Source organism: Gopherus evgoodei, unplaced genomic scaffold (assembly GCF_007399415.2).
Source record: "Gopherus evgoodei ecotype Sinaloan lineage unplaced genomic scaffold, rGopEvg1_v1.p scaffold_34_arrow_ctg1, whole genome shotgun sequence".
Lineage (NCBI taxonomy): Eukaryota > Metazoa > Chordata > Testudines > Testudinidae > Gopherus > Gopherus evgoodei.
Genome location: NW_022060016.1, coordinates 3,944,259 through 3,959,990, shown reverse-complemented (window position 1 = coordinate 3,959,990; position 15,732 = coordinate 3,944,259). Strand labels below are relative to the sequence as shown.

At 57.6% G+C, this 15,732-nt stretch overlaps 1 protein-coding gene across 1 annotated transcript in view; it reads right to left on the bottom strand.

Moving 5' to 3' along the window:
* NOVA2 (NOVA alternative splicing regulator 2) overlaps positions 1 to 6,785 on the bottom strand; it is a 37,475-nt gene extending 30,690 nt beyond the window's left edge. Inside the window, exon 1 of the mRNA XM_030544326.1 lies at positions 6,332 to 6,785. Within this exon, the coding sequence (XP_030400186.1) occupies positions 6,332 to 6,503 (172 nt within the window). The 5' untranslated portion in view covers positions 6,504 to 6,785. The remainder of the gene's footprint in view (positions 1 to 6,331) is intronic.
* Between the last annotated feature and the right edge of the window lie 8,947 nt (positions 6,786 to 15,732).

Sequence of the window (15,732 nt, the reverse complement as noted above, 5' to 3'; positions counted from 1 at the left end):
TATATCCAGTGGTGGATTAGCCTTGGGCTGATGGGGCCCATGCCCAGGGGCCCTGGCCAATTCGGGGGCCCTGGCAAAAAATCCACCGCTGGCCAGCGGAGGCCCGGAGGCCCAGAAGAAGCACCAGGCAGGTGGGGGAAGCCCCTGGCCCTGACCCCTCTCCTCCCGGCAGAAGCACTGGGTGGATGAGGCGGGGCAGGGGAAGTCCCCATGCCACGACTCTGGTAGCAGCACCAGGCAGGCAGGGAGGGACAGGGGAAGTCCCTGCGCCCTGCCCCCACTCCTCAGCAGAAGGGCATGGGGGGGGAGGCCCTCACACCTCGACTCTGCTCCCCAGTAGAAGCGCCAGGCGGTTGGGGCAGGGGAAGCCCTAGTGCCCTGATCCCACTTCCTGGCAGAAGCACTGGGCAAAGCCCCAGTGGCCGGACCCAGCGGCAGCCCCGGGACTGGAGAAGCTCTCGCTCCCTGCTGTGGCTGGGGCCATGGCGGCGGGGACAGAGCTTCTCTGATCTTGTGGTGGCAAAAAGGAGCAAATGAGTTTGTAGTGGGGGTGCAGAATGGGGCAGGATCATGCGTGGAACAGGGGTGGGACTGTGGAGGGAAGGGGCAGAATGGGGTGGGGCCATGGGTGGGGCTGCAGGCAGAAGGGGCGGGACGATAGGCAAAAGGAGAGGGGAGGGCCCCCCTAGACTTGCTCTGACCCAGGGTTCCCGCTGCTTCCCCCATCCACTAGGCCCGTAACCCTATCAAAGAAGAAAATTATATTTGTTTGGCAGATTAGTTCATACTGGCTATTCCTTCTAACCCTGTTGTCCTCCAGGTTTGAACAACATGATTGTTTAATAAATTGGCTGCAGTAGCTTTCCCAGTGTCAAAGCTAGTCTGGTCTATAATTCCTCGGGTCCCCTTTGTTCCCTCTTTTAAAGCTAGGTTCTATGTTTGCTATTCTCCAGCCCTTTGGGACTTCACCCGTTCTCTGTGAAAACTCCGAGATAATTGCTAACGGGTTCTGAGATTCAGCTTCAGCTAGTTCCTTAAGTATCCTCGGGTGAATTTCATCAGACCCTGCCAGCTTGGATTCATCTACCTTATTCCAATATTCTTAACCTGTTCTTTCTCTGTTGTGGCTGGAATTCCTTCCCCCCCCCCCCTTGCTTGTTACTGTTAATTGTGCTGAGTATCTTGTGGTCGCCGTTAACCTTTTTAGTGAAAGTTGAAGCAAAATAGGCATTAAACACCTCTCCCTTCTTGATGTTGTCCATTACTGGCTCTCCTTCTTCTCTGTGCAGAGGACCTGCACTTTCCTTCGGCTTTCTCTTGCCCCTAATGCATTTAAAGACCTTCTTCTTATGCTGCTGACTTCCCTTGCTAGAAGATACTCATTTTGTCCCTTAGCCGTCCTGAGTTTGTCCCTGCATGATTGTGCTGTTCTTTTGTACTCCTCCTTAGCAATCTGGCCACGTTTCCACTTCCTGTAGGATTCCTTTTTGATTTCTGGGGCATTAAAGTGCTCCTGATGGAGCCATACTGACCTCTTACTGTTCTTCCTAGCTTTCCTTTGCAGTTGGCAGTCGTGCGTCTACTATTGTCTCATTGAGCAGCCACCAGCTGTCCTGACCTCTTTCACCCCTTAGTTTTCCTTCCCAAGGGACCTCACCTACCAGCTCTCTGAGGTTGTTAAGAAATATTTTTTGGAAGTCTACCATCCTTATTCTCACTCACTCCTTGCCTTCCTTGGAATCATGAAATCTATCATTTCACAGACACTTTCATCCAAGTTGTCTTCCACCTTCAGATTTGCTACTTTGTCTGTCAGAATCCAACAGCTGCCCTCCAGTTACATCCTCCACTCTCTGAAACAAGACACTGTCCCCAGTACAGTCCAATAACTTATTGGAGAGTTTGAGGTTTGCTGTGTGACTTTCCCGGCCGAGGTCTGGGTAGTTAAAGTCCCCTGTTACTACCAGGTCTTGTGTTTTGGATACTCCGCCATCCACCTCCATAGTAGACCACTGCCCTGACGTCACCCTGATTTTTTCCCCTTATAAGCTAGGTGCCTCCTAGTTCTGTCACTTGGAAGTAGCAGGAAATGCCCTGGCCCTTCCACCCAGCCCCGGATACCTGTAAGGCTGCGATCACCTGTCTCCCAGCCACCAGCAGGGCCTATGCCAGCCCCTGTCCAGAACACCACTCAGAGCTGGGACTCTGGGGCCCATACGGGGGGTGTAGGTGCAAGATCTCATGTCGCCCATCCCTCAGCAGATGTCTGCACCGCTCAGAAATGCTGGCACATCTCCAGCTCAAGCCTCCCTGAGCTGCCACAGAGCCGGCTTGACGGGGAGGCTTCTCAGCCCAAATCCACTTAAAGAGGCACCTCTGGGGTAGATTAGGCCAGTTAAGTCATTACAGGAGGCAATGGATTCCAAGCCAATCCTCGCGGAGCATCTGCCTCTGCCAGAGCCCTGGCCACCGACTGGGACCCCCCACTCTGTGTCAAGGGGCACCCTGATCCCTGGGAGATTTTAACCTGAATCCGCCCCTCCCCCAGGATTTAGGGGCCTCCTGACTGGGGTTCTGCTATGTCAAGTCAAGGATCCTAGGTCAATATTGCTGGGTGCCAGCCCTCGCCTGTGGAGAGCACTGACACCGGCCTAGTTGGAGGGAGCGGACCTCAGAACCACCGCTCAGCACAGAGGCTTTAAGAAACCCAACGCTTAGTCCCAGAGGCAGGATGGAGGCACGGGAGCCACATTAGGGCCACTGTCCCTTTAAGGCATGGGCCCGCACCCCTCTGGGTGTGCAAGGTACATCCCAAGAAGGAACTTTCAGGTCAGGACTCCTGGGCCTACTCCCAGCCCTGAGAGGGGAGTTGGGGCCAGTGGTTAGAGCAGGAGGACTAGGAGTGAGGACTCCTGGGTCCTATTCCCTGCCACTGTGCAGGTGGTCGGGCACCCCTGTATTTTTCAGCCTCCCTCAATTTGTTTTAGGCAAAGACATCACATTCCGTTTACACGGGGTGAAGTGCATGGGTGTGTGGGGAGGCGGGCTGAGGTTTCTGCTCATTAATAGGGCTGTTACAGGAGCTCCTAGGGCTCGGGGCCCCTAGTGTCAGGCACTGCCCAGACACACAGTAACCCACAGGAGCTGGAACCAGGGGTGCTGGGGGTGCTGCTGCATGCCCAGGCTTGAAGTGCTTTCCATTATATCCAGGGTTTATAGTTTGGTTCAATGGCTCTCAGCACACCCACTATATAAATTGTTCCAGCAGCCTTGCAGGAACTGAGATCAGGGGCCTGCCATGCCAGGCGCTGCCCAGACACACAGTGAGTGAGATCAGGGCCCAATTGGGCCGGTTGCTGCCCAGACACACAGTGACCAAGATCAGGGCATTGTCATGCCAGGTGCTGCCCAGACACACAGTGACCGAGATCAGGGCCCTGTCACACCAGGTGCTGCCCAGCCAGACACACAGTGACTGAGATCACAGCCCTACAAATCCCCACCAGAGGGTCCCCCTGACTCACTGCTATCTGCTGGGACTGACAGGCAGACCCAGACCTGGCTCTGTCCATGTTATACATCAACCCCCTTCTGGAGGCCTGTGCCACCATTGCTGTGCCAGTGCACGCCAGGAATCCTGCCACCCTTCCAGTGCCCAGCACCGCTGCCCACACTGTGTGGGCTGAGGGAAACCGCCCAGCCCATCCTGGGGGGAGCAGTCAGACCAGTCTTGCTGCTGGGCTGGGCCCTAAAGCAAAGACTTTTGGGAAATTCCCCAAGTGCATCACTGGAAAGCATGGCCCAGCTGGGCCCCATGGACCCCCCAGCCAGTCTGGATGGACCCAAGCGCAAGGCTGCCTTTGATGATGGTTCTGTGGGCTGAGCTGGTCTCAGGCCCGGGGGATGGGAACCAGGAGCTGTGGCTGATCCCAACTGGGCTGGGGGATCCTTGCTCCAGCCTGGCTCCAGGGCCCCGTGCCAGCCTCGCTCACCTTCCTGCCCTTGGCTTCGGTCCTCCTTGCCCAGGGTCACCAGCCGAACCCACCACCTCGCTGCAAACCAGGCCAAGATCCCTTCCCCAGCAGGCAAGGGGGCTGCCAGTGAGAGACAGCCACACTGGCCCTCCCTGCCGAGAGGAAGGACCCTCAGGCCAGAGGGCATCCTGCTGCCCCATCCCCTGGCAGCAGCTTGGACCAGGAGCTTTGAGGGGTTCAGCTAAGATGGAGCCTGGGTTTGCAGGGGACTCCTCTCCTCAAACAGGTCGGGGCTCTACAACATCAAACCCCACCCCATTTCCACTCTCCCCTACCCCCGATCTTTTCCCACTCAGACCTAGGACTCCCCAGCGCCCCTTGCATCCCCCACCCCAGCTGGCTTGGAGCTTTGACCGGGATCCCTCCCCCTCGCCACACATCTGCTCTTGCGCATTGCCCTGGCAACCAGCCTCCTTTTGCCAACGCAGGCCGGATTCCAACAACCCGACCCGTCTCTTCATCACAGCCCCCAATCAGAGATCCCCACACACACACCTCAGCACCGCCGAGATCAATCTGATCCCCCCACGTCCGTCCTCGATGAAAAAACAGAGACGCCACAAAATGCAACCAGGACCAAAAAACCAACGGCCAAATATCCGGGTAATAGCCCAGATCCTTGCTTCAGTGTCATTTCCCTCAGCCCCACGGCCAGTCATTCCAGCCCTTCCCACGGAGCTAAGATGCCCCAGTTCTTTTATCCCGGTGTCTGGTCTTTTATCGCTCTAATTTATGCCTCACTTTTGGAAATCTCCTCCCTGCCGGTACATTAGCCCCATCAGTACAGCGATGATAATCCGCCGGGCCGATTCCCTGGAGGAATCTGCGTTCAGCTGGACTATTTATCGTTCCTCGCCAAAAGGCCAAATGCAAACAGCTCTAAATGTTAATTACATCATGAGGGTGATGGTGGGCGAGCGCGGCGGCCAATTCACACACGCACATCGGCACCATCCCGGGCCACAAGGACATGCCGAGGCCGAGACCCAGAGTGGTGGCCCTCGGCACCGACCCAGTGCCTGAAATTTCAGTGCCATCCTCCACCTGGTGTGGAGGATTTCAGCCCCCGCCAGTTTCCTCCTTCGCTTCGGAAAACAGGGATCCGAGCGGCTTTGGAGAGAGGGCCTGTTCACATGGGGCTAGTGGCGCGCCGAATGCGGCCGGGCCGCTTACTGTTTGCATTCTGGCCCTCGTGGGGGAAGACAGAAAGCTCCAGCATCTTGGCCCTTTGCAAGGTTCTCGATGTAGCCGTATTGTTTGCCGAGCCTTCCCCCGCCCCACGCACGCAGTGTCTTTCAAATACCCCAGCTGCCACCCTCCCTCGCCCTCTGCCGGCATCCACGCCGCTTCCTTCCTGCCCTCTGCCCCCTTCACATCCTCCAGCAAAGGCTGGGAAGAGGTGACAGCTTTGCCATCCTGCGTGTGTGTTTGTGTGTCACCCACCCCCCTCCCGTCTTCCCCCACCAAGCAGCTATCAAATGGACAGTTATTCTCGCCTCCATTTTGACACTGCAGCTGGCTATAGATATGTCTGTTGAGATTATTTTTGGTGTGTGTGGGGAGGCACACAGGGAAAAGGGAGGAGAGGGCTGGGATTTTACATCCCCCCATGCCCCCTGGCCAAAGGCTGCAGATGCTTGCCAGTGCCCAGCGTTTCACAGCAATCGGATTATGATTTTTTAACACTAGGATTGTGTGATGGGGGGGGTGTCAGTCCCAGGTGGGGAATCCAAGCAATAGGGTTTACATCCTAGATGCAGGGGGGCTTTGGAGGGAGGGGAGGATGGAAGGGAAATTTCCATCCATGGGGTGAGGGGGCAGGATGGAGAGGTGGGTTCCCCATCTATAGGGTGGGGGGCAGGATGGGGGGGAATTGTCTATCCTTGGAGTGGGGAGGCGGGCAATATGGAGAGGAAATCTCCATATGTGGGGTGGAGGGCAGGATGGTGGTGGGATCCCCATCTGTGGGAGGCAGGATGGGGCACATCCCCATCTGTGGGAGGGGGCAGGATGAGGGGATCACCATCAGGGGAGGGAGTGGGATGGGGGGTGGGGATCCCCTCTCCAGGTGGGTGGGCTGGAAGCAGGGAAGGGAATAGTTGGGGGGTAGATCGGGTTGGCATGCAGAACGGGTGGGTGGAGTAGGAGACCCCTGTCCTTGGGGCGGGGGTTGGGGGTGGAACGGGAGGGGGCAGGCTGGCTTTCGGGGGGGGATGGAGAATCTGCCCTGGCAGCACAGGTCCCTGCAGTGGGAAGTGGGGTGCTGCAGACTCCCGCCTCCCCCCCCCCCCGCTCACCTCCTGTGTTGCTGCGCTTGGTGCTGATGGCCTCGGTGGGGGTCTCCAGAGGCCTCTTCCTGGAGTCGGGGGGGTCCGATTCCATGTGGGGGGGCGGCGGCTGCTGGGGTTGCTGGTGGGAGGCCGAGAAGATGCCGTTCTGGTGCACCGAGCCGCCTGCCATCATCTTCATCCTCAGGGCGAATCTCCCACCTCCTGCTCGGGATCCGGCCGCCTCGCCAGGAGGAGGAGGAGGAAGAGGAAGATGCACAGGCGAGGGGGGGGGAGTAGAGAAGGGAGGGGGAGGAGGGCTGCACAGGATGGGGGGTGCACTGAGGTAGGGACAGAGGGGTGCACGGGGTGGGGACAAAGGGGGGTGCACGGAGTGGAGGACAGAGGGGTGCACGGGCGTGGGGCAGAGCCTAGGGCTTCACGGAGTGGGGGGCAGAGGGGTGCACGGGCGTGGGGCAGAGCCTAGGGCTTCACGGAGTGGGGGGCAGAGGGGTGCACGGGCGGGGGGTAGAGCCTAGGGCTTCACGGAGTGGGGGGCAGAGGGGGAAGAGAGGGGCACAGGTGGGGGGGCTGAGGGGGTCACAGGGGGGTGCCCTGGGGGAGGGGAGCCTCCAGATGCAATTGACAAAGGAGGGCAGCTCGAGCAGCCGGGCTCAGGGGGGTGATACCAGGCCCTCCCCCCCCCGCTTCCCTCTCGCCCCCCACGGGGGCGGGTGGCGGGGGCTTGGGGAGGAACGAGCACAAAGGAGGCAGGAAGAGAGGGATGGAGGCGCAAAGGATCCTGCGCTCCCCCCAGGCAGAAGGGCTCCGCGGGCTGCCCCTCGGGGAGAGGTGGGGGGAAAGGCGGTGGAAGGGTTGAGCGGCTCTGGCGGGAGCTGGGGCGGCGGGGCCGGCCGCGGGCACAGGCGAAGGGCTAAAGCCTCCCGCGATCGCTGCAGCCCGAGGCGGAGAGCGCGGCCGCCGGTCCCCAGTGCAGCATCCTCGCCCCAGCTGCCGGCTCGGCCCAGCCCAGCCCTGACGTCGGAGCGACGCCCCGCGCCTTCCCCCGCCCCCAGCACATTGGCTGCCAGCCCGGGAGCTGTGGGGCAGGTGGGGGGACGTGTCAGGGGTGGAGGCGGGGCTGGCAGAGGGGGGCAAGAAGGGGGTGGATTTGGGCCTGGGCTACTGTCATCTGTCTATCCCGCTACACTCCCTCCCCAATAGACCTATCTGCCCCCCCCACACACCTGTCTGCCCCACACAGCCCGATCCATCCTCATAGACGCCCATCTATCCATCCATCTGTCCCTCCCTACGCACCTGTCTGCCTCCACTCACCCTGATCCATCCTCATAGACCCCCATCTATCCATCCATCTGCCCCCCCTACCCACCTGTCTGCCTCCACTCACCCTGATCCATCCCCATAGACCCCCATCTATCCATCCATCTGCCCCTCCCTACCCACCTGTCTGCCTCCACTCACCCCGATCCATCCCCATAGACCCCCGTCTATCAATCCATCTGCCCCTCCCTACCCACCTGTCTGCCTCCACTCACCCCGATCCATCCCCATAGACCCCCATCAATCCATCTGCCCCTCCCTACCCACTTGTCTGCCTCCACTCACCCCGATCCATCCCTATAGACCCCCATCTATCCATCCATCTGCCCCTCCCTACCCACTTGTCTGCCTCTACTCACCCCGATCCATCCCCATAGACCCCCATCTATCCATCCATCTGCCCCTCCCTAGCCACCTGTCTGCCCCCACACACCCCATCCATCCTCATATATCCCCATCTAGCCATCCATCTGTCCGTCCCCACACACCTGTCTGCCCTCACTCACCCTGATCCATCCCCATATACCCCCATATATCCATCCATCTGCCCCCTACCCACCTGTGTGCCCCCACTCATCCTGATCCATCCCCATATACCCCATCTATCCATCCATCTGCCCCTCCCCTCACACCTATCTGCCCTCACTCACCCCGATCCATCTCCATATACCCCATCTATCCATCCATCTGCCCCTCCCTACCCACCTGTCTGCCCCCCCACACCCTGATCCATCCCCATATACCCCATCTATCCATCCATCTGCCCCTCCCCTCACACCTGTCTGCCCTTGCTCAGCCTTATCCATTCCCATATGCTCCTTTCCACCCATCTGTCCCTCCCCTCACACCTGTCTGCCCCCACTCACCCTGATCCATCTCCATATACCCCCTTCCATCCATCCATCCACCCATCCCCATCCACCCATCCATCTGCTCCTCCCTACCCACCTGTTTGCCCCCACTCACCCCGATCTGTCCCCACACATCCCGATCCATCCATCCATCCCCATACACCCCCATATATCCATCCATCCATCTGCCCCTTCCTACCCACCTGTCTGCATGCACATACCCCGATCTATCCACCCATCCCCATTCACCCCAACTATCCATCCATTCAGCTGTCCCTCCCAACCCACCTGTCCTCCCCCACACACTCTGATCCATCTATCCCTCCTCATACACTGCCAACTATCCATCCATCCATTGATCAATCCCCCCCTAAACATCTGCCTGGCCCCATACACCTCAATCCAGCTGTCCATTCATCTATCAATCTGTCCCTCCCTAACCACCTGCCTGCCCCCCCACATCCCCATCCAGCTAGCCATCCTCCCACATCCCCATCTATCCATCCATCTATACCTCCCTACACATCTATCTGCCCCCACTCACCCCGATCCCTCACCATACACCCCTATCTATCCATCCATCCATCCATCCCTACACATCTGCCTGGCCCCACACACCCTGATCCATCTATACATCCCCATCCACCCCATCTATCCATCTGTCCCTTCCTACACATCTGCCTGGCCCCACACTAATCTATCTATCTCTCTGTCTATCTATCCCCATACACCCCCTCTATCTATCTATCTATCTATCTATCTATCTATCTATCTATCTATCTATCTATCTATCCCCATACACCACATCTATCTATCTATCAATCTATCTATCTATCCCCATACACCATATCTATCTATCTATCTATCTATCTATCTATCCCCATAACACCCCTCTATCTGTCTATCTATCTATCCCCATACATCTCATCTATCTATCCCCATACACCACATCTATCTATCTATCTGTCTGTCTATCCCCATAACACCCCTCTATCTATCTATCCATTGATCTATCCCTTCCTACACCTGCCTGTCCCCCTAGTCCCCGATCCATCTATCCATCCCCACAGACACCTATCAATCTATCTGTCGATTGATCTGTCCCTTCGTACTCACTCATCTATTGCTATACACATCTCTATCTATGAATCTATCAGTCCATCGGTCTATCCCCAAACACCCCAATCTATCTATCCAGCCCTATACACTCCACATCGAGCTATCTACACAGTGTTGCTGTAGCCATGTTGGTCCCAGGATATTAGACACACAAGGTGGGTGAAGAAATGTATTTTATTTGACCCTCTTCTGTTCATGAGAGAGAGAAGTTTTCAAGGTCTTCTTCAGGTCTATCTCTCTGGCTGGCTGCCCAGTGCCTCCCCAAGCTCTTTCTCTAATTCGGGGGCTCTGATAAAATACATGCCAGCAAACTTTAATGTTGTTTATATAATCTGAGCCTAGTAGGAAATATTGCCACAATTTAAAAACAAAAGAACAAGAAAAAAAAAACCAAGAAACCAAAACCTGTGAAAAACCAATGTCTTAAAACTGATGTACCTTAAAACAGCCATCCCCTGGATTGACAACAGCCATCCCTGAACTGACAGCACCCATCCCCTGGGAGTCCCTGACACCCATCCCCTGGAGTGCCTGACACCCATCCCCTGGGAGTGCCTGACACCCATCTCCTGGAGTGACAACACCTATCCCCTGGGAGTGCCGGACACCCATCCCTGGCAGTGACAACATCCATCACCTAGAGTACCTGACACCCATCTCCTGGAGTGCCTGACACCCATCCCTGGGAGTGCCTGACACCCATCCCTGGAGTGACAACACACATCCCCTGGAGTGACAACAACCATCTCCTGGAGTGCCTGACACCCATCCCCTGGGAGTGCCTGACACCCATCTCCTGGAGTGCCTGACACCCATCCCTGGGAGTGCCTGACACCCATCTCCTGGAGTGCCTGACACCCATCCCCTGGAGTGACAACAACCATCTCCTGGAGTGCCTGACACCCATCCCCTGGGAGTGCCTGACACCCATCTCCTGGAGTGCCTGACACCCATCCCTGGGAGTGCCTGACACCCATCCCTGGGAGTGACAACATCCATCACCTAGAGTGCCTGACATCCATCCCTGGGAGTGCCTGACACCCATCCCCTGGAGTGCCTGACACCCATCCCTGGGAGTGCCTGACACCCATCTCCTGGAGTGCCTGCCACCCATCCCTGGGAGTGCCTGACACCCATCTCCTGGAGAGCCTGCCACCCATCCCCTGGGAGTGCCTGCCACCCATCTCCTGGAGTGCCTGCCACCCATCCCCTGGGAGTGCCTGACACCCATCTCCTGGAGTGCCTGCCACCCATCCCCTGGGAGTGCCTGACACCCATCCCCTGGAATGCCAGATACCCATTCTGTGGAGTGACAACACTCATCCATTGAGTTCTGGACACCTATCCCCGGGAGTGAAAATACCCATCCCCTGGAGTGCCGGACACCCATCTTGTGCAGTAATAAGGACCTTGAAGGTGAAACTGACCATAAACACGCTGTTGCCATGGGAAAGGCTCAGCTGATCAATCACTGCCATGTGTGTGTGATAATTCCTTTTTGAAAAAGGCCTGATCCTCCAATATCAATGGCCTGGTGAAATAAAAGATGGGGAACCCTGTCACTGGGGGCAAAATGGCAGACAGCTTCACGCCAGGGGTGGTAGGTTTTAGAAGGCTGGTGTCTTTGGAATCGAAGTAGCAACTGAGCACAAATGGGTCTTCTATAGGTGACAGGTGTAGGTAGGAATGAAACTTTGGTATGGAAAGTGCTAATGACACAGTAAAAAGTGAAGGGGAAATGAAGGCAAGCGAACTGGATTTTAACTGATTTCCCCTTTTAATGATCTCAGGTATCATTAATGTCTGTTTGGCGTCTCATCCAGGGAACCATTTCAAGCAGGAGCATGGTCCTATCGGTTCCCATACAGATGAGACTCCCTAGCACAGTAGGGCAAACTGGAGGAGTCCTGGATAAGCGGTGTGTGATGTTACCTTGTGTTAGGTAAAGCAGCAGGCAGAACACACCTGTTGGCCTAGTGGAGACAGGCTGCAGTAGGCCGGCCTGTCACGTCCATTCATTTGTTTACAAGAAACAAAAAAATTCTGGCAAACCTGGATGCGATCAATGAAAATTTCCATTTGGTCAAAAAAGCCTTTTTCTGCCAAACCCCCCTCCACACACTCCTCAGTTTCTTCATAACTTAAATTTTTCAACCAGCATCATTTTGTGAACCCTGCTCTGGAGTTTTCAAGGAAAGACCATCTGTGGCGAACTTGGCTCCCCTGTCACTCACTCAGGTGTAAATCTGGAATAATTCCACTGGTGTCAACGAGATTGATTCCTCTCTCACCGACCCAGGTGTGAATCCAGATTAACTCCATTCATTGACCCAGGTGTGAATCCGGATTAACTCCACTGGTGTCAGCAGGACTGATTCCCCTCTTACTGACTCAAGTGTGAATCCGGATTAACTCCACTGGGGTCAGCAGGACTGATTTCCCTCTTACTGACTGAGGTGTGAATCCAGATTAACTCCATTCATTGACCTAGGTGTGAATCCGGATTAACTCCACTGGTGTCAGCAGGACTGATTCCTCTCTTACTGACCCAGGTGTGAATCCAGATTAACTCCATTCATTGACCCAGGTGTGAATCCGGATTAACTCCACTGGTGTCAGCAGGACTGATTCCCCTCTTACTTACCCAAGTGTGAATCTGGATTAACTCCACTGGTGTCAGCGGGACTGATTCCCCTCTCACTGACCCAGGTGTGAATCCGGATTAACTCCACTGGTGTCAGCAGGACTGAGTCCTCTCTTACTGACCCAGGTGTGAATCCAGATTAACTCCATTCATTGACCCAGGTGTGAATCCGGATTAACTCCACCGGTGTCAGCAGGACTGATTCCCCTCTCACTGACCCAGGTGTGAATCCGGATTAACTCCACTGGCGTCAGCGGGACTTGCTCTTGCCACCATGTTTCCAGCCCTAAGCTCGCCCTGGAGACCCCTGCAAGCCAAAGGGGTGGCATGCTGAGTTGAAATGCTAGCGAGTTTGCAGCTACCTAGCCCTGGCCCTGCTCTCTAGATGAGTGACCTGCCCCCACCCCCATCTGTGACCACTCCACCACACTGCCCTCCCGGGACACAGGCTGCGATCCCCAGCTTTCAGCTGACATCTGGCAAATAGTCATTGACCACCCGTGTGCTGGAGGAATTGCAGGCCACCTTCCCCTCTAGGTGCTGGCCCAAAGACAAGAGCAACAACTCCGGCAGGAACCATTCCTAGCTCCCGTCGTCGGGCAGATCTCAAAGCACGTGCCACAGGGACATTGTACGGATGGGGAAATGGAGGCTCACAGGGGCATGTGTTAGGGCTGCGTGCAATAGACAGAACCACCTGGTGTTTTTCTAATTCACCTGGTGCAAAACCATCCTTCTTCCCCCTTACAGAGCAGGCTCGGTGGTGGATCAGGGCGTGCTGCACCCAGCCTTGTCAGCAGCTGTGGCTAGGTGAATCCCCAGGAGAAATACAGGCTCAGCTGGGTAACGATGCGGGTGATCAGCCCTCGGAACAAGTGGCCCGGGAAAGTGTTGGGGTCTCCATCTCTTGACGGCTCCAATACAGGGGAGCTGGGGGATTGGAATGACCTGTGCTATCCAGGGGGGCAGGCTACTGGGTCCCTTCTGGCCTGAAACTCTATCACGCTGCGCGTGTTTCACATCTCAGGCCTGTGCTGCACCTTTGCTGACAGATGCTGCCCGCTGGCAGGTGGCCATGGGCGGCTCTTGAATGCCCCCTTTGGGGAGGCTAGCCCCACCTGGTCCTGCCCCTTCTGCCCGAGGCCCTGCCCCTTCTCCCCCCACCCATCAGAGCTCTGAGCCCTCCATGACTGGACGATCCCTGGAAACCACCCCAATCCCTGGGTCGCTTTCTGGCCCTGAGCACCAGCCCAACCCCACAGCTGCCGGCCTGCCCAACCAACTCCCAGGCCATCGGCCAGCCCCAGAGTGCCATCCTGGCTCCCAGGCCACTGGCTGGCTAGCCCCAAGCCGCCCCCTGACCTCCTATACCCGCCACCTTTGCAAGTGGGACGTGGCGAGGGGTCCTTCAGAGCAGCAAGGATGGGAATCCCAGAAGGAGGGAACTCTCCGAGGGTGCAGCCACTCCTGGCTGTCTCCAGTACCCCCCCAGGGGTGAGAGGCTGGGGTGTGGGCCCACAGGCCAGCAGGGAGGCAGAGGCCTCCCACCCCCACCCTGGGGGATGTTTCTAGTTGCTACATCTCACCCTGCAGGCCAGCCAGAAGCAGCTTCTGTGGGACAATCTGAGCTGTGAGGCAGGGCGATCACCCAGTGACATTCAGCTTGGATGGGTGGGTACGGGGTAGTTCGATACAGAAATGTTTTAGGGGGGTCATTGTGGGTTTTAGGCATAGGACTCCTGGGTTCTCTTTTCGGCTCTGGGAGAGGAGTAGGGGTCTAGTGGTTAGAGTGCAGTCTGGGAGCCAGGACTCCTGAGTTCTTTCCCAGCTCTGGGAGGGGAGTGGGGTCTAGTGGTTAAAGCAGGGGAGCTGGGAACCAAGACTCCATCCTGGGTTCTATCCCAGCTCTGGGAGGGGAGTGGTTCTGATAGTGAGAGTGGCAGGGCTGGGCGGAAGGACTCGTGGGATCTTTCTCCAGCTGTGGGGTTAGCGCAGCGAAGGTTGGGGAATCAGGACTCCTGGGTTCTATTCCCAGCAACGAGAGGGAGCATGGGCTGGGGGTTAGAGCACATCTAGGGAGAAAGAGGAAGCAAGGAGGTAATCATGAAATAACAGCTCAAAATAAAGCCGGGGGGGGAGGGGCTTTGCTCTAGCAGCTGGGTACACAAGGGTTTATGGAAGGGCCCTGGCTCCCTGGTACAGTTCCCCAGTGTCCTTGCTGGGGGAAGTCAGTGCCAATGGGCCCCTGCCACCTGGGACAGGTCCAGCCAGCCAGCTGCTGGGTCAGTACCACCCTGCAGAGCTGCTGACACTCGGCGAGGGTCGTGTCGCACAGGAACGCCAGTCCCCGGGGAGCGCCGGGGGAGCTGAGGAGAGGCAAAGGGGCCCTGGATTCCTCGAGGGAGAGACCCTGGGGTGCAGGAGGAGAAGAGCCGGAGTGGCTCCATGTCCCTCACTGGAATGGATTCTGGGGGAAACCCCAGGAAGGGGCAAACCTTCCCTGGGCCCCCCTGGAGTGGGTCTGAGGGCAGGGAAAGGGCCCATTTGTACGGCTGCGGCCAAGTCCGGCCGGGCACTGGGAGCCTCCCAGGTGTCCCAGCCTGGGCCGAATGGGGAAGCTGGGAGCAGATGGGCCCTTTCATCCTGCCAGGCAGAGCTGCAGCCTTTGGCTGGGCTCAATAGTGTCGGGGGAGGAGGGGAGGCAGCCGAGCACGGCTCCTGAATGCTAAACGGCTCCCGCATTGTGTGCGCCGCCCCATCTGTCCCTTCCCGCTCGGCTATTGTCCACGGCCGCCACATCTGGACTCCGCACACCCCTCCCCCACCGCACGGCCTCCAGGGACACAGACACCCCCTCCTGCCACCTTTGTGTCCCGGTACCAGGGCCAGGCTGCCAAAGGGTCTCGTCCGTGGGGCACCGAGTGGGCAGGGAGCCCCCTGCTTCCTCAGGGCCACCCTGTAATCACAGCCATCGCTGGAGGGAGAGGAGCCTGGGGGAAAGTGCACAGGGGGGGGGGGCCTAGTGCAGCAGTGGGGCCAGCAGTGACTGCAAGGGAGAGCGCCCCCTACTGACCCCCCCACACTCCGGTCCCTGCAGCACAGCGCCCCCTAGCACCACACTGGGGCCAGCAGTGACTGCGAGGGGAAAGCGCCCCCTACTGAACCCCTCCCACCCCAGCCGCTGCAGCACAGCGCCCCCTAGCGCCACCCTGGGACCAGCAGTGACTACGAGGGGAGAGCGCCCCCTACTGAACCCCTCCCACCCCAGCCGCCGCAGCACAGCGCCCCCTAGCGCCACCCTGGGACCAGCAGTGACTGCGAGGAGAGAGCACCCCCTGCTGAGTTCCTTGCACCCTGGTTCCTGCAGCTCAGCACCCCCTAGCGCCCCACTGGGGCATTGTGGGTAATATTAACAGCTCCGCTTACTGGGAAACTCAACCCATTTTGTCAATCCTCAGGATTTTTCTTGGAAA